Source organism: Heloderma suspectum, chromosome 5 (assembly GCF_057233095.1).
Source record: "Heloderma suspectum isolate Gila_16-S chromosome 5, 16-S_ref, whole genome shotgun sequence".
Classification (NCBI taxonomy): Eukaryota; Metazoa; Chordata; class Lepidosauria; order Squamata; family Helodermatidae; genus Heloderma; species Heloderma suspectum.
Window position 1 is genome coordinate 160011294 of NC_139462.1, and position 22494 is coordinate 160033787.

Here is a 22494-nt window from a genome sequence, read left to right on the forward strand (position 1 = left end):
AGAAAATACAATCCTAGAGTTGGAAAAGGAGGTATGAAAAGGCCTGTTGGACTACTGTCTGACCTGGTTCACACAACATGACAAGCCAGAGGTTTGCTGCCACGACAAACCATGGTTTGCTAACCACAAATAATCCACAGTTCACAACCCAACAACAAACCATAGGTTCTCCATGTGGGTCATTCATGGCTAACAAACCATTGTTTGTTAACATGGCTGGGTTCACACAACACAACAACTCATGATTTATCAAGAACCCACAGTTCAGCAGTAACTCACACTTAACACAGACTGTCGCTTGTTGTGTTGTGTGAACCACGTCTCTGTCTTCTTTCCTAAAGACAGGACCATCCATCAAGTAATCTACACACTCCCCATCCAAGCAAAGAGTGGATGCACCAGGCTGTAGAACAAAAATAGCCCCCGATAGCTCAAGTACGTAAGTCAAGCTATGCACACTACAGACAAAGGAAAGAATATGCAGTTACTTGTAATGACTACCTCTGGAGCTCAGATTTAACTATCTTTACTTCGAAGTAAGTCCCAAACAAACATGTTTAGGCCAGCAGCCTTGGTTTGATTCTTGAGGGGCATAGCTATGTGGGGTGTCATAACAAGGTCTTGCATTTCAAATTTTACCACTATACCTCTGGCCATACCATTTGAAAACATAAGAATGTTTAATAGCTATGGGGGGAGGGAGGCATTTGAATCTCTGTGTGCATATTTGGGAAGGAGGAGATTGAAACCTGAAGAAGTCTAATACACCCCATGTGCATACTAGTAATTTCTAAAAGCCATTTCCAAAAGGCTAAATAGAAACCATAAGTACCAGGAAATAGGGAGTGCCATTAGCAAATAGTTTGGACGGTCAGTACCCATTTCTAGGCTTTTGTATAGCTAAATATATTTATTTAGAGCACAATCCTATGCATATTTAGACAGAAAAAAAGTCCTGTGACTCCCAGAATTCCCCAGTCAGCACATGCATAGGGTAGCACCATTAATAGCTTTTGATGGCTGGTAGCTCTTTGCTGCTGGATAAACCCTACACATCTGGACCGGAGGGCAGGGAGGGGTGGGTGGTGGTACGGAGTAAACATTTGAGGAGTTGGAACACAGTCAACAAGGGACAAAAGTGTGAACTTTGGACCTGGCTTGCAAGAAGCAACCTGGAAGACCTGCAACGGCTTTATGCTGTTTGCTTTTCAGGGAACTGACAATGTTTTAAAAACTAGCACTGTCTAAATGGGTACCAGACTGCTTCTTCATGCTCCACCTGTATATCTATAAACAAACAGATATTACAAAGGATTTAGCATCTTTTGTAATAGATGTTACCAATGATAAGTGCTCTGCACTTTGTCAGTAAGCAAACTTTGTAGCAGCTGACCCTGGAGCTTCCTTCTTTCTGGGGAAGTGGGAGCTGTAAAATACTGTTTTGTGGAACCAGGCAATATTTAAATTTGCCATACTTTCTGGAAACTCTGGTGCCTTTGAGACAAAGAAGTTAACCCCCCCCCCCCCAAACTGATGAGAACTCTTTGGTCATGAAACTTTCCAGAACTCATTCTGCAAGCTTAGCATGGGCAGGTCTTTGCTTGAAACCTCAAAGCTACAATTGAGGGCCGATCTACATTGCGCCCGGCATTGCAATGAATTCGGTGTCCTGTTGGGTTAAACGCTCTCGCATTAAAACGTGATTATTCACACTCACCCATTTTCCCCGTTGCAGTGCTTCATTGAATGCGCAAGCTGAGTTCACACTCGAGTGCTGTACTGTTTTTCTGCTGTTTTCCTGCGCATGCTTGTCTGATCTCAGATGCTAAGCGGGGTCGGTCCCAGTCAGTGTTTGGATGGGAGACCGCCTGAGAATCAGGCTTCCTGCATTGAGCAGGGGGTTGTTGTATCCCCTCAAATGAGACTAAGTCTTTCCTCCTCCTATCCCCTGCTCCGGATGTGTGTGTTTTTTTTTTAATTCAGGCATTATCCTTGCAGAATCAGGGCTTCTCCATGATGTTTTTTTTTTCTAATTGAGGCATGATCTTCAAAGATTTGAAGTTGTGAAGCCTCACAACTTCAAAGCTTCAAAGATCATGCCTCAATTAGAAAAAAAACATGGTGGAGAAGCCCCGATTCTGCGAGGATAATGCTTGAATTTAAAAAACACACACATCCGGAGTGAGGGATAGGAGGGGGTAAAACTTAATCTCATTTGAAGGGATACAACAACCCCCTGTAAAGTGCAGGAAGCCTGATTCTCAGGCGGTCTTCCATCCAAGCACTGACCAGGGCCAACCTCGCTTAGCTTCTGAGATCAGACAAGCACACGCACATCCAGCCCTTTGCTTGTTGCTGAGAAAACAGGGGCTGCTGAGGAAGCTATGCAATCAGTAGCTGGAAGAAGACATGGGGCCATCAAGAGCTGTGATTGGACAGGAGGGAAATACAAACACCGCCGCATATGGACAGGCGGGGGAGGGGACTATGACTGGATATGGTAGTGAAGGCAGAAAATCAGAGCACATTAAGGGGAAATACCGGGATAGTAGGGTATTGAAAGCAGGAGCACGGAAGTGGGAAATTCCGGTTCCAATTTGAGGCGGCTACTGCGTAGTGTGAAAGACGGGCGGTGAAACCTCATCAGAAGCGAAAAAAGGCAGTAAGTATAGATCCAGCCTGAACTATGAGTGTTAGCACTGGATATTATGTGGATGAAAGCACCATCAAAATCTGCATCTTGATTTTAACACTTCTTTTCCATTTTGAACTCTGAAAAGATTGTAGAAATAAATTTCCCGCTTTTTCTATTTTGTATAGTTTCATAAAAATGGTTAGTTATGTAGAGGGAGCAATCCTATGGCCACTAGAGAGTGGCTAGACAGCCATAGGATATGCTGTTTTCCAGGAAGCGACCTCGGAGCTCGTGCTCCGAGTTCGGTTCCTGGAAAACTCACTTCCACCCATTTCCGCACTGCCTCAGAAGCAACATGGAACAGCCCCGTCCTCCGCACTCACAAGAGGAGCGTGGAGCGGCCTGAAAGGGGCATGGTTGGGGGCATTCTGGGGCGGGGAGAGTGTGGCTGCCTATATGACACTTCCTATGTGTTGTACAGCAGCCTCTGTCCCCACTCTGTGATCCCGCGGCTAGACAGCCACAATCGGCTGTCTAGCAGAAAAAGCAGGGCAGGAGGAGCGCGGCGGGAACGATCCCCTCCGTGCTTCTCCTGCCCTGCTTTGGATAGATGGTTGCCTCCGGGTTCAGAGGTGGCTGCCTATCTAGATAGGATTGCATCCTAATTAGAGACTTTAAAAATGCATTAAAACCTTAAGGGCACAATCCTACAGATAAAAAGTCCTACAGCTCCCAACATCCCCCAGCCAGCCCTGCTGGGAGCTGCAGGATTTTTTTTTTCTTCTGTCTACACATGCATAGAATTATTCTTTAAAGCTTTATAAAGCTTTCAGGCTCAGGTGAAGATGCTCTTATTTTCCCAGGCATTTTAGTCTCTCAGTGAGATTATTTTTTTAAAAAAACCTTAATGTATCTAACGATATAGACATAGGGCCTCCTGATTACGTATTAGTAGGTGATTAGAGATGGATTTAAAATGTTTATTTATTTATTTATTGCATTTATGTCCCACCTTTCTTCCTCTTGCAAGGAACCCAAGGTGGCTTACATTATCCTCCTCCTCTCCGTTTTATCCTCTCAACAACAACCCTGTGAGGTGGGTTGGGTTGAGAGTCTGTGACTGGCCCAAAGTCACCCAGTGAACTTCCGTGGCCAAGTGGGGTCTAGAACCCGGATCTCCCGGCTCCCAGTCCAGCCCTCTAGCCACTAGACCACACTGGATTAGATACATTCACAGTGCTTACGTTTACCCATGGGTACCTGTGGTCCTAGCTGTACGGAATCTCCATATTCAGAGGCCACTGAAAACAACAAACAGCAGAAGAAAACTGTTGCCTTAATGCAGCCTTCCCCCACCTGATACCTTCGAGATACCTTGGACTACAGTTCCCCTCATCCCCAGATAGCATGGCATAAGACGGCAGTCATGCCGCATAAATTTAATTGTGAAGTTTTACTAGCGGCTTGTTTGTTTTTGGATGTATGAGTTGTATGATGGAGTTGGTAAACAGAGTGTTAACTCCTTTGAATATAACTGATAGAAAAGTGGTAGATCTGTGTCTCCTGGGAGCTTGGCTAGGGGTTCTTGTTGGGGTTGGGGCAATGGAGGCTGTCAGAAGCTCCTGTACTTCAAAGTTACCACTGCTAGACACACAAACACCCTGTGTCAGAGGCATTTGTTTTAGATTCATCGTGGCCTGCTTCTATCTCCCCTGTGGACACTGTACTTATTCTGGAAGACGGGTACTAAGAAACAAGCCACAGAGTGCACAATGAGCAAGCACTTTTGAAATGACTGAGGGCCACATGAAAGCACTTACATACATTTATGCAGATTCCATTGATGTCTGTGGGGCCTGCAGAGAGGTTCCCAGTGGTTTGGGCCAATCATTCCTGCAGTTGCTGCATTGTGGATGAGCCATTAGGAATGTGTCTACTTCAAGTTCTTGCAAACGTTTAGTTTAGCCTTCCTCAGCCTGGTGCCTTCCAGATGTGTTGAACTGCAACTCCCATCTTTCCATGCTGGCTGGGAATGATGGGAGTTGCAGTCCAAGACATTTTGAGGGCACTAGGCTCAGGAGGGCTGCTTTAGATTGATAAAAATCTACAAGTGGAACCTGCAACAAAATGTTGTAGTGCACAGTGCCTCTGTTCAGGGTTCCAGCTACTCTGTTCTATTCCTCCCTCCCCAGTTTCCCATACCTCCCCCTCCCAAAACCCCCCATCAGTCAGCATGTCATATTCTCTGAGCATGCTCATTCCCCATTGGGCTGTTTTGGGATTTCCTCCCCCCACTCCTTAGTGTTTTTTTTTCTGCAGGGTTCCCCCCCCCCACTCCTGCAACTCTTCATGCTTTCCTCAAGCCCTCTTGTGCATGGTGGTGCCATTTTGGCTTCATAAGGATAGGCACTTAGAGAATGAGTTTGGCATTAGTATATTCGCAAGAGCGACCTTCAACAAAATGTTGCAGAGTGAAGGCTCCTGTTCAGGGTTCTAGCCAACCAGCCCCCTTCTAGGATTCTCCATTCTATTTCCCCTCCCTGCTCGTTTTCTACTACCCCTACCCCCAGCAGACAGTCAGTATTCCAGGCCCAGGGAGCATGCTCAGTCCTCACTGGGCTATTTTTGCAGTTCCCCTGATCCCCTCAAATTTTTCCCTAGAGACCTTTTGTACTTCCCCTTTTGAGTTTCTCACTCATACTTCCCTCTTGTATGTGAATGGTGCCATTTTAGTTGCATAGAGACTGGCACTCAAAGAGAACTGAGTTTGCTATTAGTGGACTTATGGTTTACCAACAACTCATAGAAGATTTGCACATTTGCTTCCTGCAACACTCTTGAGGAAGCCTTTCTCTTGAGGAAGAACTCTATTCCAAGTTGGTATCATAAGGGCTGCCTTGTTGTCTAGTTCAGGGGTGGGCAGAAAGTAGAGCTCGAATGTTTTGAACTTCAACTCACAGCATTTCTGACCATTGGCCATGCTGACAAAGGCTTCTGGGAGTTGAAGTCTAAAACATCTGGAAATCTACCTTCTTCCCACTCCTCACCTAGCACATCTGTCCCACATGCCAAGTACTGGATTGAGCTTTAGCTGTTGCAGTTGTATACATCACTATTCCCATATGACTTAAGTGGATCTGTAGAAATGGGCCACTTATTTCAAATGAAGTGAGGTGTTTGGTTTAACTCATATGCTTGGCATTATCTTTTTGCTTGCTTGTAACGTAATGTCTCCCTCAAACATTAAGCTATCACAGTGGAATTTGGTGTGCGGGTTCATGACATAATTCTATGTTTTAACAACAGCTCACATCCCTTCCACCCTACACATATTTATTTTCAAGGAGGGAGAAAAGGTGCAAAATACATAGAATCATAGAATAGTAGGGTTGGAAGGGGCCTACAAGACCATCAAGTCCAACCCCTGCTCAATGCAGGAATCCAAGTCAGAGCATCCCCAACAGATGGCTGTCCAGCCTCATCTTGAATGCCTCCAGTGTGGGACAGCCCACCACCTCCCTAGGTCATTGGTTCCATTAAATGGAATATGATGTCTGTTTTGAGTTCTTACAACGAAACCCGATATGTGCATTTACAACTTAACTTTCTCCTTCAGGTTGTGACAGCTAGCTTGCCGGTGAGGCAAGAAGAGAGGAAAGATGGAAAACAAACAAACAAACCCCAGTGTTGTGCGAGGCCTTGAAAAGTTGTGCTTTACTTGTTTGCTGAAGAGTCCCTACGTGCTGTGGTTTCAAAACGGAATAGGCTCACTAATTTGGTCTGAAGGACAAAAACAGAAGTGGTTGGATTGTCTAGTCTGTCAGCTTGTTCTGGTCTTGCTAAAACCCCATGCAGGTGCACAGTGGTTTCCTAACAATTTGATGCTGTTCCTCCTTTTCCTGGCTTTGTTTTGTTGCAATTGCAGCATGGATGGGACTTCCGCCTTTGCCAAAAGGATTCTTCCTCTTTCACAGTGGTTGAGCATTTTATAAAAGCAAGGACATGGATTATTAGGTTTGTTGTTGCAGTATTTCTTTTTTTGCTGGCTCCTTCTCCTCCAGCTTCTCTCTCTCTCTCTCTCTCTCTCTCTTCCCCTTTAGGCTGAGCATGTAATTGCGAAATACCATATCCTTTATGAATGGCAGTGTCTATGACAGTCTACTACTGTTTGAGCTGAGTCAGCAGAACACTTGCTGTTGAATTGTTTGTGTAGATCTTATATGGATACACCTCTGAAGATAATTTTGTCCTTTCGTTTGGAACACTGTAGCCTCTAGCGCTGACTAAAGGGCACAATGACTGAGAAAGGAGGAAGAGGGGCACTGTGCCTAATCTTTTAGCTGTTTATGGGATTTACAGCACTGCCAGGAACTAAGCAGGGAGTTACTATAGCTCTGTGCTGTCATAACTCTTCCCTCCTCTCCTGAAAATTTGTGCTGTTGCAAGCCCTCTAAGCAGCCACAGGTTCCAGTACAGTGTCCAGTCTCTACCTCAATAAGATATTAATGTAAGGAACAGTGGGAAACAAGTTAAGGAAACTATTGCTTTAGATAATATAACTTTTATTAGCTATTAATATTTGCTATTTGCTAAATATCATAAATGTGTAGTTGTGCTCTAATAATGAAAGCAGGATTGTACAAAAAATGTTATCTAACGTATTTACAATATTTCTGGGCCTAAAGTGAATAATGGCACAAATGTTGCTGTTTTGTCAAGAACAGTGAGGAAAACAATGTGTTTGCTCACAACTAGGCAATGACTGCTAAGTACTCAGTATATCAAATAATCTCCAGTATGTCCATTAATACTCAGTCAGAGAAGGACAGAGCCATCTTGGTCGCTGGTATTCTGAGTCTGGTTGCTGGTAAAGGCAGCCTCAGGAATGGGATCTCTACCATGACATTGGCTGGAAGGCACACAGAAGCAGATGAATGAGAGACACCTGAGAAACAACTGAGACAGGAACTTTCTGAATTTTTCACCAGCAAAAGCATAGATGATTGGATTAAGACAGCAGTGGCTGAAAGCTAGTGGTTCAGTCACATGTATCATGTAGTCTAAAAGCCTTAAGGAGCTGCAGGCCTCAAAGACATCATAGAACCTTAATACCTGCAGTAAAAGTGATATATGGTACGGAGTCCAGAATAGAAAAAACACAATCACCACCGTGAAAATCAGTCTCATGGCTCTTTTTTTCCGGTTAGTTTTGCAGGAGCGCAAGGTTTTGATGATCCACAGGTAGCAGAAGCTCATGATACACAATGGGAGAAGGAACCCTATGATGTTTGTTTCCATATAGCTGAAAATTGGCCAGATTTTCTCAAGATGTTCTGGATACAGAGAAGTACATTTGCTCTCTGACTTTTGGATGAACACAAAGTGGGGAGTTGCAAATAGAATTGCCAGTGCCCATACTACAAAGCTAATGAGATAGCCATGGTTGACCGTTCTGGCTTTCATAACAAACGTTGCACGGACGATAGCCAGGTACCTATCAATGCTTATGATGGTGATGAAAAACATGCCTCCGAAGAAGCCCACAGAATAGAAAGAGGACACTATTTGGCATGAAAGGTTCCCAAGTGTCCATCCATGTAGGATATAAAAAGCCCAAAAAGGAAGAGAAACCACAAAGAGAAGATCAGAGATGGCCAGATTCAAGAGAAATATGTCAGTGATGCTCCTTTGGCGCCCACCTTTCACAATAGTAAAAACCACCAGGAAATTTCCCGCTAGCCCAGTGATGAACACAAGAGCATACAGTATTGGCAGAAAGAGTTTCCCAAACATCTGGATGTCTGTTTTATCACATGGAGCAGCCAGCTCTTCATAGACAAAATCAGTGGTTGTCTCAATTTCTTCCCCAGTCATGGTGAATATTTGCCTGGAAATAAAATATAAAAGAGTAGCACAGTAAATTATGGAGGGGATACACAGTCTTATTTCAAATGAATAGCAGTTACAAGTGTTATACTGCAAAGCACTTCAGTAGCATAACTGAGCAAGCCCTTAGATAAGGAGTTGAACATGTTCAGCCTCTCCCTGATGGATATGAGTGCCATCCAGCAAAAGTTAGTAAATGGAAAGTTAGTAAAAATGCACAGTTTAAATGCCTGAGGTTGCACTAATTTATCAGCCTTCTGCAGCCTGCTTCCCTCCAAGTGTGGTGGACCACAATTTCCATCACCCCCAACTAGCACTACCAATTGTAATGGTTGCTGAGGATGATGAGAGTTCTGCTCCAACACATCTGGAAGTCGTTATGGTCCAACATCTGTGGAGTTGTGGTCCAGCACATCCCTGGGTTGGGGAAGGCTGCTTTACCCACTTACCTGAGCATAGGCCCCATTGAACTCAATGGGCTTACATTTCGGTAGACACGTAAAGGAATGCACTGCACACCCTGCTGTTTTTTGAGTTACAACTAATTTGGGCTGGATTGTGGGCTTTGTGGCCCATGTTTTAGCCCCTTCCAATCATTTTTGTCCTTGCAGCTTATTTACACCTTCACCAGTGTTTCAATATTATTATCATTTAGAAATGTGGACCCAAGGACTAAATACGGATAGTTCAATGTATGTATTAATAATAGCATATACAAACGTGAAAAGCAGCTACAGTGGAAGACTCAGTCCTCCGCCCCTCGGGTTGCTTTTCCGTCCATTTTTAACATCAAACTATTGTCTTAAGGTGTACACAGAGGTTGTGTGTGTGGACTTCCTCTTTCATTTCAATGTGGGCAGCACCTTCAAGGGCTTCTTTTATGGAAATAACTTCTGCCAGATTTTGGGGTAGCCCTGCCTAGATGACAGCTCACCCCACTTAGCAGGGTCTTCTGACTCTCTGGCCTGGTTCACACAATGTAACACCACGCCTTAACTTACCTGCGGGAGCTGTCGCATCATGTGTGGTGACTGTGGCTGCCATTTTTGCATGGCACCCATGCCATGGCTTGTCATGTCAAGCAAACCCAGGCAGCAGGGGTTGTTCAAAGGTTATTTTATTCATTCATTCATTTATTTATTTCATTTCTATACCAAATTTATTTCATTTCTATATATTCATTTCTATATATAGGTTAGGCAACCCTCAAATAACCCTAAAACAAACCGTGGGCTATTTAAGGTTTGTCTTACCCTCAAACACCCCCTGCTGCCTCGGTTTGTATGACACGACAAGCCACAGCACCTGCCAGTGGGCTTGCATATCCAAAATGGAAGCTTGCACATGCTGTGGTGCCCCAAAGGTTAATTAAGCCATGGTGGTTTGTTGTATCATGTGAACTGGCCCACTCTGTAGCATTTTCGGGGGGCTGCCAGGGGAAGGAGGGGATAGGGAAGTCAATTTCCACCAGGTCAGTTGATCCAGAGCAGCCAGGGGCCTTGAAGTTGCCCATCAAGTGTTAGCACCTGGACAGCATCTTGAGCAGGCCCACTGGTCACCTGGTCACAGTCTTCTCCATGATGGTCAGATGTGCTATATTGCTATTTCAATTATTTCTAAATTTGCATCTTTGCGCAGCATAGGCACATTTGTGCAAGTCTCTGTCCTCATTTTTGGTGATGCATTTCCTCTTTTTTGGCTGTGCATAATTGGACATTCTAGCTGTAATGGGGCAAAACAGGTATCCATCACCACTTCAGCTAAACCATACTGGTCACAATTGGGCAGAGCTCTTCAACTGCTGTTAACAGTTAGAAAACTGAGCTACAACCTTCTACTAGTGTAAGAAAACTGGGGATACTCCCGTGTGCAGAAGGGACATTTGAGGCTTCTTGGATTAAGTCTCAGACTTTTTAGGCCTATGTTAAAGCCAAATTGATTTGCTTTCATAATATGTAGACATGTTGCATTGAAATGTACATCTTGATAATTGCAAGTCACCCTTTTTTAGATGCTTCTGTGACGTTGTTTACAGTTTACTTCCTCTAATGTTTTCTGCGATTTCCAGATAGCCCCAGACCTTGGCCACATAAGTTAATTGTGGAAACATTTCCCTGAAGTGCTGAGGAAATAAAACACCCTCCTTTCATCCATGCAAAGACTGGTTCTGATGATCCTGAAGCCAGAGGGCCAAACTAGATGGAGATTTGGGATTGGGTCTCTTGTCTGTCTAAAAGTTTATTAAAAGCAGTATCCCCACCCCACCCTGCCCGCAGTGAATTTCCCCTAATGGAAATCACAGTGGGGGTAGGAGGATTAATCAGGAAGATGGCTCACATGTGGAAGAAAATGTTAACATCCCACCCCCAGTGCTGAAGGCCTGGTCCAAATTGGGCCTCGCAGTGGCTAGCTTTTGTCCCCCCCCCGCAAATTAAGAGACAGGAGATCTGATCACGGCTCTCTCTCATCTTGTCTAGTCTGCCCCTAAATGGCAGACAGATGGCAGTTCCATAACCTCTTTCTGAAAAGCAAACTCGTGGGGATTAAAATGTCTTGAGTTTGTTCAATCTCCTGGTCATCTAGTGTCCATTTGTGCCTTTTGGGTGGGCTCCAGAGGGACTACCTTTGTCTCAGAACAGTTCACATTTAACTGCTCTCTATGATAAACCATCCTGTAATCTCTCAAAAGAAACCTTGTTCTGCCCTTTTCTTGGAGGTTCATTCATATTCACCGACACATTGCTCCCCTCCCAAAAGAATGAAACCTCAGCACTGACATTTTGATGGTTCCCACTCTTAGTGTTAGTTTCAATCCAGGTTTGAAACCAAGCAGTAGGCCACTCTAAGACATAACACGATCATTTTCCCACCGGGGAGACACCCTTCACTGAAGGGTCTGTTGTATCGGCTCTGTCAAAGCAAGTGTGATTTCAGCACTCTGAGAACAGGATGCAGCTTCCCGTCCAGCCACAAATGTGGCAACACAGGGGCAGGCCCTGGTAGCAGTGTGGCAATGCTGTAGAATGCCTGCACGTGTTGGCCCAGTGGGAACCTGTGTGGGAAGGCCCATGTGCGCTGAGCTAGCTTTCATCTTGACAGGTTCCTCCCCACAGAAATGACACTTCAGGCCTATGTGTCATCCCTCCACACAGGGCGTAGTCCATGTGTCAGGTAGTCTGCTTCTCAAGATGCTTCTTGCTATGTTCGTACAGGGTGCAGAAGCAAGTGCACAGACAGCATCAGATTCTCACCAACATCAGCCCAGTCTCCCAAATCTAAGAGCAGGCTGCTCCCTTCTTTTACTGCGTGCTTGCATGAATTATGTCACCAAGGCTAGCAACGTGCTATGTTAAAAATGTAGCATGCTGCTTCTTCTCGCTTTAAAATAATTTGTTTATTTGTTACATTCATTTCCCACCTTTTCCTCCAAGGAGCCCAAGGTGGCATACATGATTTCCCTCCTCTCCATTTTATCCTCAGAACAAGGAAAGTGTAGTATTATTTAGAAATGGCAGAATGAGACTCTTGGGTATTTGTGCAATTCCGCTATACCACACCACCATCTCGTCGTGGCGTCATTTCCCATGGTGTACACCAGCTTTCCCCAACATGGGTTTTCCCTCCAGTTTCTTTGAACTCAACTCCCATTGTCCCCGACAATTGCCCATGCTGGCTGGTGATGATGGAGGTTGTAGTCCAAATCATCTGGAAGGCACCATGTTGGGGAAGGCTGGTGCACATGCACATTTATTGTTTTGATTTGTATTGTATTGTAACCATACAGGAACCAGTTCCCCAGAGACAGGCATGGGGAAGAGTGCACGTTACCACAAGCCACAACAGAAAACCCTGCCTCTTTCTGACTGTCCTCAGCCCTCTCCAAAAGCTCTCCTGTGTCTTCAGCTGTCACAAGGCTCTGCCAATTAAATAGTGTTTCTGGAGCCACAATTTCATCAGCACTCCTGGGTCTAAATCCAAATGATGGATTTAGATTTAGACCCATCCCTTCTGGAGACCAGGTCTTGCGGGGGGTGGCAGGGAGGAGGGCATTGGAATGGGGAAACAGAAGAAAGCAAGGTGATATGGGAATAGACAAGAAAACAATCAGATTGCTAACAAGCAAGATTTGTTGAATTTAACATTTGCTTCCATTTTTCAGATAAAATTTTAAAAAGACACTGGTTGGTTTCCTGCATACATTAGAGTCTACAGTAAATGACTAACATGGTCTCCAGGACTTTGAGACATGGTTGGTCTTTATTTGGAGGTGAGTAGTTTCTTATTAACCCTGCTAACTTTGAAAGAACTCCTGGGAGGAATACTTTTATACTCACCTAAACTTATTTCCTATATCAGTTCTCAGCTATAGCTGTTATATGATAAGCGAATTATATCACTGCAGGACTTTACATTATAAGAACATGCCAATAATTCCATTAAGAATTTTGTAGGGGTTTTTGTTTTCCACTAATATTATGGTCTTGCTGATGTTTGATGGAGGGAGCAATCCTATATGGATCGACAGTTGCCTCCGAGCCCGGGGGCAACCACCTATCCAGTGCAGGGTGGGAGGAGAGGTAAGGAGCGGGTCTCCTCCTCGCTGCCCCACCCAGCTTTCGCGGCTAGACAGCTGATTTTGGCTGTCTAGCTTCGGGACCTCAGAGCACGAGAAGCGGTGGCTGTGTCGTACTTGCATTTCCAACCTCCCCGCCCTGCCCCCAGGAATGCCCCATTTTCCCCGCTCTGCACTGCTCGTACGAGTGCGGGGCCGATCTGCGCTGCCTACAAGGCGATGTGTGTGGGGGGTTGGTTCTCTGGGAACCAACCTTGGAGCGCGGGCCCCGAGGTCAATTCCCGGGAACCGACCAATCGTATGGTCATCTAGCTGCTGACTTGCAGCCATAGGATGATGCCCTTAATTCATTTCTCTCTTTCTTTGTCATGTACAACCAGATCATATGTATGTTTATTTGGAAATAAGTCCCATGCAGTTTAGTGGGGGTTTACTCACAAGCAAATGAGCATAGAGTGGGAAAGGTAGGGTTAGTTTATTTGCCTGAAGAGACTGGTTGTCTAGTGTGTGTGTTGGGCTGGGGGAAAATGAAAGGGGATCTCTACACCTCAAGTTTATTGTGCATTCATGGTTGCTCACTCACTGAATTGTGTGGGTCCATTACATGACGTCGTTGTTGCCCAGTCATTATTCCACCATTTCCTCCCACCTACCCCATGTTTTCCTCAAATGGAAAAAATGGGGTGTTTTTCCAGATATGGGCAAATGGAGTGCCACGTCCTCCCCGTGTATTTCTCCCCTAGCGTGAATGAAACGCTGAGTGTGGTTGTTGGGGGCATAGTCATGATGTCGAAACTGGTGACAAGGGTCTGATGGGCGTTCAGCCTTCCCGCACATGCACCATTTTGGCTCCTCGCCATTTTCAGCCTGCCTGTTCAAGGCAGAAGGGCAAAGCAGCAGAGCGGCACGAGGGGGGGGCGGCAGAGCAGAGGAGCAGCAGAGGGACTGAACGGCAAGGACTGGCCAAAAGCATGGAAGAAGGAGGCGGGGCCCAGGGAGATCGGTGGGAGGGGCTGTCCGCGTGTCAGTCCCCATCCACCAGTAATGTGCAAGGGACAGGAACCCAGGAGCAAGTATCGTTGAACCTGGAGCGTGTGTAATGCCTCTTCACGGAAACATAACACTGTGGGAATGGCCATCTACAGAGAAGGAAGCGCGTGTAAAGGGGATCAGTTGTGATCCTGCATTTAAAACGGAAGTGGAAAGCCCCGTTTTAAATGCAGGATTTTAGGCTGGTGTAGAAATCCCCAAACAGCAGCCCCACAGCTACCTCTTAAGTACTCCTAGTGGTGGAACATGCAATTATACATGGTGTTTGAAATAAAACAAGGGATGCATTTGATTGTAGCCTTATTTTCCTCTATTGACACCAAGCCTACATTCTACATTGGTTTTAGAAAATAGCCCAGTTTATCCTAATTATTTCTTGAATATTTAGGGGCTAAATTTAGTGAGGGTGTAGTAAACCTAATGTGATATCAATTAGTGGGTTGATCCAGGATCTGCCTTTCTCGAAAAGAAGGGCTCCACTTGCGAAAGGTCCTTCTGCCTGATTTGAGGGACCCTTACACACCACAGCTCACCCCATTAAGCAGGGTTTCCTGACTCTCAGCATTTTCAGGGGGGCAGAGGGGCTGCCATGGGAAGGAGTGGGTGGAGAAGTCTGGTTCTGCTAGTGCAGTTGATCCAGTATAAATCTGGATCCGACTCATGGTATATATTCCCTATAGTTTAGACTTTAGACAAAACAAAAGGTTTTAGAAGTATGGTTAATTGCACCTCTAGATTTATCGTCATAATGCCTCTTCTTCCCATATTATTTTCTATTCTGGATTTGGGATGGGTACAGTTCTAAAAGTGTAGCAACTTCATAATTTTAAAAGCAGTTGAAGATTCCCCTCTTTCCACTATTGTAGCACATGTTAGCAAACTGTTGTGTCATAAGAGAAAGTTGTTCAAACAACATTGCGCTACACAGATTCCTTTTTTCAAACTTTACCAATTATATTGCCATGGGTTGGTTGTAACAACAAAATGGGTGACAAGAACTTGCTAAAAGAAAATTGACTGACAGATAAGAAACAAACAAGCAAGGAGATACAATAGTCTACATTTATGGTATATTATTGAGAGTGAGCCATAACAGTAAATGTTAAACAATTTGCAGCAGCAGCTGAAAGTAGATCAACTGGGTGTACCGTAATACCAAGAGAATGGAGGTGATTCTATGATTGATACATCCTTCTAAATCTTAGGGTGCTCCCAGAAGGAGGCTTCCTACACAATCAGAAGGCATTGTGCAGCTAGCTTTTCAGTCTTTTCTTACTAAAAGGATCTTCTGTGGCAAAAAGAAGAAAAAAGGGCAGAAGAATCAGTGGGAAAACATGGGAGGGTTACACGTGGATGATGACATTGTCTAGATCTCCCGTACATTCCATAAATGAAGCAGGCTGATTGCACGTTAAGGGCACAATCCTATGCATGTTTAGACAGAAGAAAGTCCTACAACTCCCAGCATGCTCCAGCCAGAGATGGCTGGCTGGGGAATGCTGGGAGTTGTAGGACTTTCTTCTGTCTAAACATGCATAGGATTGTGCCCTTCAAACCTCAGCTGCAAGCATTCAGAAACTGAAAGGAAACCAAATTTTAGATGATCTACACATGGTATCTGATATCATGGAGCTTGAATAGGTTGTTGGGGAAATAAATTTGACTGCTAGGAGTGTGCTGTGTTAACCCTAGGTTTTTACATTTATGTTGAAGTTGCCCTAAGTTTCAAGATATGGGGATATCATTATTGAAACAATTTATTCAATTAAAGCTTGTTGGCTTATGGTCCAATCCTACAACCATTGACCTAGGAATCAATTCTATTGAACTCGGTGCCAATTACTTCTGAATAGACATGCATAAGATCACACTGTTAGAAGATATTCTAAAATGATCTTGGTGAGCTTAATTTAAGATGCCAGTACAAGTACGAATTTGTATTGGGCAAAGCCAGTGCTACATGAGCAGACTTCTGCTTGCACAATGGGATGTTCCCCCCACCTCCTTCCCCCTAAGGATCCCTACATCCCCTCCAGATCTGCTCTAGAGGGTCCCCCAACCCTCAAGAGCAGAGTTTGAGGGCACAAAAATTGACCCCCACTCCATTCCTCTGACAGAATTCCCTCCCACTGATAGAACGGCTTCTGTCTGACTAGTATTATAAATCTCCTAACAGATGCAAACATTGTGTCTGCCAGGCATGGGCAGTTAAGCACTGTGCCAGAGCAGAAAGAATTCTTGGGAAAAGCCTGACAAATATTAGAAATGAGAACACTGATCCATATTAGACATGCTTGGGGAAAGGAGGTTGTATGCAGTTGTAGTAATATAATTTAATGTATTTCATCAAATGAACCCAGTAACTGTGTTCACAGTGGACAAAAGCTTATGCCAGAATAGATTTGTAAGTCTTTAAGGTGCCACAAAACTCTTTTGTTGTTGTTGGTGCAACAGCCTAAGACAGCTACTGCCCTGGAAACAATTTACAGTACAATCATAAGTCATAAAAACATACTAGGGTTACGTAAGTCAATCAAATTGCATAAAAGTCACTGTCAACCATCAAATGTTTCATTCTACTGTGTATTGGAGTATACAGTATTTACAGAATATGGGACAAAGATTATAACTTCCAAGAATAACCTTTACCAAATAGTGTAAGTTACTGAGCATAGTCCTCAATATGAATTTGCTATTTTGTAAGTTTTGATGAAAAAGATATTGCATGCGTATCATAATATATTTAAACATTATTAAAGGAAAATTAAGTGGGAAAAGGTTACATTGGGAAAAAAAAGATACAGCAGTCATTAATTATTGGAATAGATTCCTAATTTTATAACTTTGCAAGATGATGTATGATTTTAAAAACTTATGGAGAAAAAAACCATGCCATGTAAAAGCATCATATTAGTAAAGATAATTTTCCTCATTCTCAGAGACCTAGATTTCATTGGCAGTGTTAACTATCCACATGGCATCCAAACCCAGGCCTCTACAATAGTTTGAAAATAATAAAAATTTCTGAACCTTTTGAGAGTCCAAAGTGTTTCACATATATTATCTCAGTAAACTTTAAAGCACCATCGTAAAATAGGCCAGTATTATTATTCCCATAATGCAGATGGGGAATGTGAGGCTGACAGAGAATGGTTTGCCCAAGTCCGTCTACTGACTTTGTTGGCAGAAGGAAGATTTTAACAGTGTGCTTTCAGATGCTTTTAGGTGATTACCATGTGGATGATACAGCCAAAGCATGTTTAAGGGTCAAACTACATGTTATGCTAATGTTTTAAAGATGTAAGTAGCTGCCATAGGGGAGGTAAATCAGGATTAGGACTACAGCGGGCAGGGAGGGGATTAACCTTTTCCTACCATTCCATGGGCCTAACAAAAACTGCACCCTGAAGCTCCTGTTAGCCTCAGAAATAAAGTTTCTGTTGGGACTAATGGAGAACTAAGTGTGATTTTAACAGAGCACTTCTACATATGTCTACTCAGAATTGTCCCATTGAGTTCAATAGGGCGTACTTCCAAGAAGCTAGGTATGGGATTGCAGCCCCTCACATTGAAATCAATGGAACTACAAAGGTGTGGCTGGATTGTGTCCCATATTTTTCTTTAATTGTATTCGTTGAGGTCCTCTTTACCAGCTGTTTATGGTAGGTAGACACTTCACAGATCTCAATAGTACCTAAGCATTGCACAGAGTCTAAAAGGGCTTCACTACTATCAGTGTTTGAAAACTAAAGTATAAAGAGGTTAATACATTTTCCCAGTGGCATCCAGCGTATTTCTAACACTGTTTTAGGGGCCTGTGCCACCATTCAAGCTTGTAGTGTAGTTATTAACATAGTGGAGTTGTAAAGCCTATCATAAACACTGGTGTGCTGGTTCAGCAGGATGGAAAAGGAAACCAAACAATGCAGTTAGGTCTTCCAGAACCTAGAAATGCACTCTGCATGGTCTTTAAACTCTCCCTTATTTTTTTCTTTTTAGCACTACATTTTCATAAATGTTGAGGTAGGACTGGGTCTTTTTTTGATTATGTGAAAAATATATAATACACTTTGAGTTGGATCCAGACTTCGTCATACTTAGAGCAGACCCACTGAAATAAATGGGACTTAAGTTAGTCATGACAAGATTACAAGACTAACTTAAGTTCCATTTTTTCAATGGCTCTTCCCTAAGCCTGACTAAGTCTGGATCCAACCCACACTTTTCTTCTTTTACTGTAACACCATTAGGTTGTTCCATACCATGATCCTCAACTGGTGTTTCAATCCTGTATCTCTATATTTTTATAGTGCAATCCCTGTGGCAAATCATTCCATTTTCTAATTGTTTGTACAATGAGACAAGGCATTCCACTGTATAATTTCTCCGCACATTTACCAGGGCTGCAACATTTAAGGCCTGGCGTGCTATGGTCCATGGGGTCACGAAGAGTCGGACACGACTGAACGACTGAACAACAACAACAAACATTTAATCAACTAAAAAGCTTTTGATCAAATAGAAAGGTGTCCTTAATTAATGGGGAGTGGATTAATATAAGTTTAAAACAAATACTTTAAAATGCTGCAGATGGCAATACTGTTTCAAAAGACAAATTTCTCCTTCTCTTCCACAGACGAGGAAATATCTCTTCTAAGATGCCCACTATGACATATGCATGCACCATCTAAAAATAAGGTATACTTTTTGCAGCAGAACTATTATTTTTACTCATATGCATGTTTAATCAATTAATTAACTGACCATAGCTTATATGATTAATCTACTAAGACATCCCTAATACATTGTCAGCCCTAAAATATACTTTCGTAGCTGGTGGTTAGGATCAAGATTACATGAGGCTGGTATCTACTGAGCAGTACATGTATCCGGGTGGGGGAATTGAATAATTTAGGGTGCAATCGTATGCCTGTTTAGACAGAGAAAAAGCCTACACCTCCCAGCATCCCCCAGCCAGCTAAGAGTTTCTTAGTCTTACCTTAGTAAATTCTGCCTTGCTATGAATGAAATATGTTCAGATCCAATCCTTTTCTGCTTTCGAAGATAGCCAGAACAGTTACTGTAGAAGCTGTGACCTTTTTCCTTTTGCAAGCTCAGCAAGTGAAATGAACTGTTTCCTCAGACATTTTGCATAGTCTGACCACGATATTCAATCTTGCACTTGTTGCATTGGCCTGAGAGAAGGGGCAGGATTATGACATGACATCCATCAAGCCCTCAGAAAACTGGATCATATGAAACCAGGACTAGCCCTACCATTAGGAAGAGTGAGGCAGCTGTCTCAGGCAGCTGATTTTGGTTGGCATAAAAGGGCAGCAAATTTTTAGTCACAGAAATTTATTATTATTGGGTTGTATCCATTGGCTTATATTCAATGTAAGTCTAACTGAAGTCCCATTCATTTCAATGGGTCTACATTAGATGGGTCTACATTATATTCATCCTATATAATGTAGACGCATTGTATTTTTACTGCCATTGTATTTTTTTACTTCCAGGGGGGGGGGGGGGATGTGTGTGTGCATGCAATTTGCTGCTGTTTTTCAGGCCACAAAATGGCTTGGGCCAGTCCTGTGTGAAACAGTAAGTATTTTTGGAACATTATTTTTTCTGGATTGCATCAGGCTTTATTTATTTAACATTATTTTTTTTGTGGAAAAATTAGAAGCCTTAAATATAGAGATGAAACTCCCCCTAACAATTTTGCTATTCTTCATTAAAAAAAAACACCTTCCCTCAAGATTCCTACAGACGTTTCTCCAAATTCATGTCAAATTTCAGTTTAGTGGTTTAACAATTCAACAGTGTGACATAAAGCAATTGCTACCAGGCTGCATCAGCATTATTTTACAATCATTTTTTTGCATACTCCTGCAGCAATTTCCATTTCCCTCACTTCTCCCAGTTCCCTTTTTCAACTTGAATAAGTACGTATAATATCATGGCTCGTCTCTGTAGTTTCTGAGAGGAAAAAATAGGTTCTCTACTCATCTATTGCTTTTACGTGGTAGGAGGATTTATGCTTTTGTATTTCTACCATTCTGCCTGTCATACATCTCATTGTGCTTCTGGGGAAAGAAAATAGGCAAGTTGCTAAGAAGGGCTAAGGCAGACTGCTTGTATTGCCGAGAAACAGGCAAACGTTCTGAGAGGGCACCCAAATTCAAACTGCGAATCCCTTGCTCTGCAATCAAATACTGTACCACTGAGCTATGTCTCCAGTGCACCAGCCAAGGTTTACACCTACCAATTACAAAAGAGGGTCTTTTTCATAGAGTTGGAAAAGATGTCAAAGGTTATCTAGTCGAACCCCCTGCTTCTGCAGGATATCTACTGTGACATCCATAATTTAGAATGAACAAAATTAAGAATGAGAACCACAAGTAGTGCTTATGTTCGGTATTCCAGGTGTGGAGACAGGTGGACGTTCTTGATCCACTGCTTTATAGAAGACAGAATGAAGGCTATGTGGGGGGTTTTGTCATAAAATTAGCAATCTACTGTGGTTTCCATGCTCTGTCCATGCAGTCATCTTGGGAGATGAATTATGCCCAAGGCATGCTGGGAAGAGAAAGGATAGATTCCATTTATGAACTAATGCTTACCCAAGGCGACAACCACAAGTGGGACTCTCTTCTGTTTTGTTCTTCAGTTTACCGATCCACCATTGTTTTATTTCATACACGTATTCTTCTGTGGAGAAAGAGTCTGCCCAAGCAATGCTGGGAAAAATTAAGATGGACTGCATCATTTGCAGAAAAGGGCCCCATGTATTTATTGGGAAACTAAAAAGAACTTTTACAGTGCAACCCTTTCTATGTCTACTCAGAAGCAAGTCCCATTACATTCAATAGGGCTTACTTCCAAGTAAGTTGGTATAGGACTGCAGCTTCCGTTTCCCAGCAAAACTAAAGAGAAAGCCAAAAGGCCAACCACTTCTACAGCAAAACACTCTCTTTCTGTGATGTGCCTCCTCATACCACCTGCTCATTGCAGTAGCTTATACAAAACATAGAGGATTGGAACCATGGACAGAAAGGCTCCACTCAGTGAAGGTTGTTGTATCCTGTTAGCTATTAGTTGAAGCTTTGAGAAGATTGTCTTGGGCGAGACCTGGGGCGTCTCCACACTAGGCTTTTATCCTTTAATTTACCGTTCCTTCTTCCGGATTCTTTGCAGAATTTTAAATCGGCTCTTTACACAACTTTTTTTTCTTTACTGCATAATGCTACCTGTCATTTACACTGGTGGGTGGAGCCTGGTGGGATGTTTTCAGATGTCAGCAACATTGTACACGCTGCTGTTCATTCCCTTTGGGGTAGCCCCTTCCCCTTCTCGGCATGAACTTTTTAATTTCAACTTTCTTGCCTCCCCTTTTCTCTTCTGTTGCCTTTGATCCCTACCTTGGCCACTGTATTCCACAGTACTTTCGCAGCAATGGAAATCTGCTCCCCCTCCCCCACCAGCAAGCAGCTACATCTCCATGTTTGTGTACACGTGGGGATTGAATATGAAGGGTTAAAAGTATTCTGGGCAGCACTTGCAGAGCAGAGCGATCCCCCGATCCCATGGTGAAGCGCTGAAACTTTGCAACTTTGGAAGTCCGCCCCCCAAAGTGCGCAAGTCAGTATTGTCCTTGTAAAAGCAAGCAGTAACGCTTTCTCATTTGTGTATACACTGGGAGAGGAGATTGAATGGAAAGGGGTGACACTGCTCTCATTTGTGTGTGCATAGGGATTGGATAGAAAGGGTTAAGTTTCCTGGGCAGAACTTGCAGAGCAGAACAGTCCCCCGATCCCATTGTAAAGCAAAGCTGTAGCTGCTGGGGTAGCGGTGGGAACAGGAAGGAGAAACGGAGGAGAGGCAGCAAAAACGCTCCACCAGGCTTACAGACTCCCACCATGTTGGGTTCTGCAGGCAACCAATAGCGGAATGGCAAAGAGGCGAAAAGGCGCATGTGCAGCAGGGTGGCACTCCCACCGCATCGTTGTCACAGGTGCTGTCATGAGAATTGTGCCCCAACAACTGCCCACACAAAAGCAGCTCATTGCACCATGGCAGAAGTACATGGGAGGAGGTGGCGGTTTCATGGTGCTACCTGAGAAAATACTGCATTTTCCCCATTAAGAAATAACACAGGGAAACGGGGGGGCGGGGGAGGCGGGACAACAGCTGCAGGGCAAGACGTTGTGTAAAGTGCACAGGAAAAACCATGACTGAAGAATGACAATTGCACTAAAACATCTCCGTGTGAAGGAGCCACTGAAAAGAGGGGAGACACAGTAGAAGGAGAAGGTAACTATAGTTATGGCTGGGAATAGAGCTGGAG

The 22494-nt window shown here is 43.6% G+C and overlaps 1 protein-coding gene across 1 annotated transcript; it reads right to left on the reverse strand.

Annotated features, from left to right (window-relative positions):
- Positions 1 to 5943: 5943 nt before the first annotated feature.
- On the reverse strand, positions 5944 to 21770 carry LOC146344715 (CX3C chemokine receptor 1-like). The gene is made up of 4 exons (XM_084858033.1): positions 21569 to 21770; positions 20771 to 20887; positions 19144 to 19339; positions 5944 to 8522 (listed from the first exon to the last, which is right to left on the reverse strand). The coding sequence occupies exon 4, from the start codon at positions 8507 to 8509 to the stop codon at positions 7451 to 7453; it is 1059 nt and encodes a 352-aa protein (XP_084714159.1). The 5' UTR covers positions 8510 to 8522; positions 19144 to 19339; positions 20771 to 20887; positions 21569 to 21770; the 3' UTR covers positions 5944 to 7450.
- Positions 21771 to 22494: the final 724 nt, after the last annotated feature.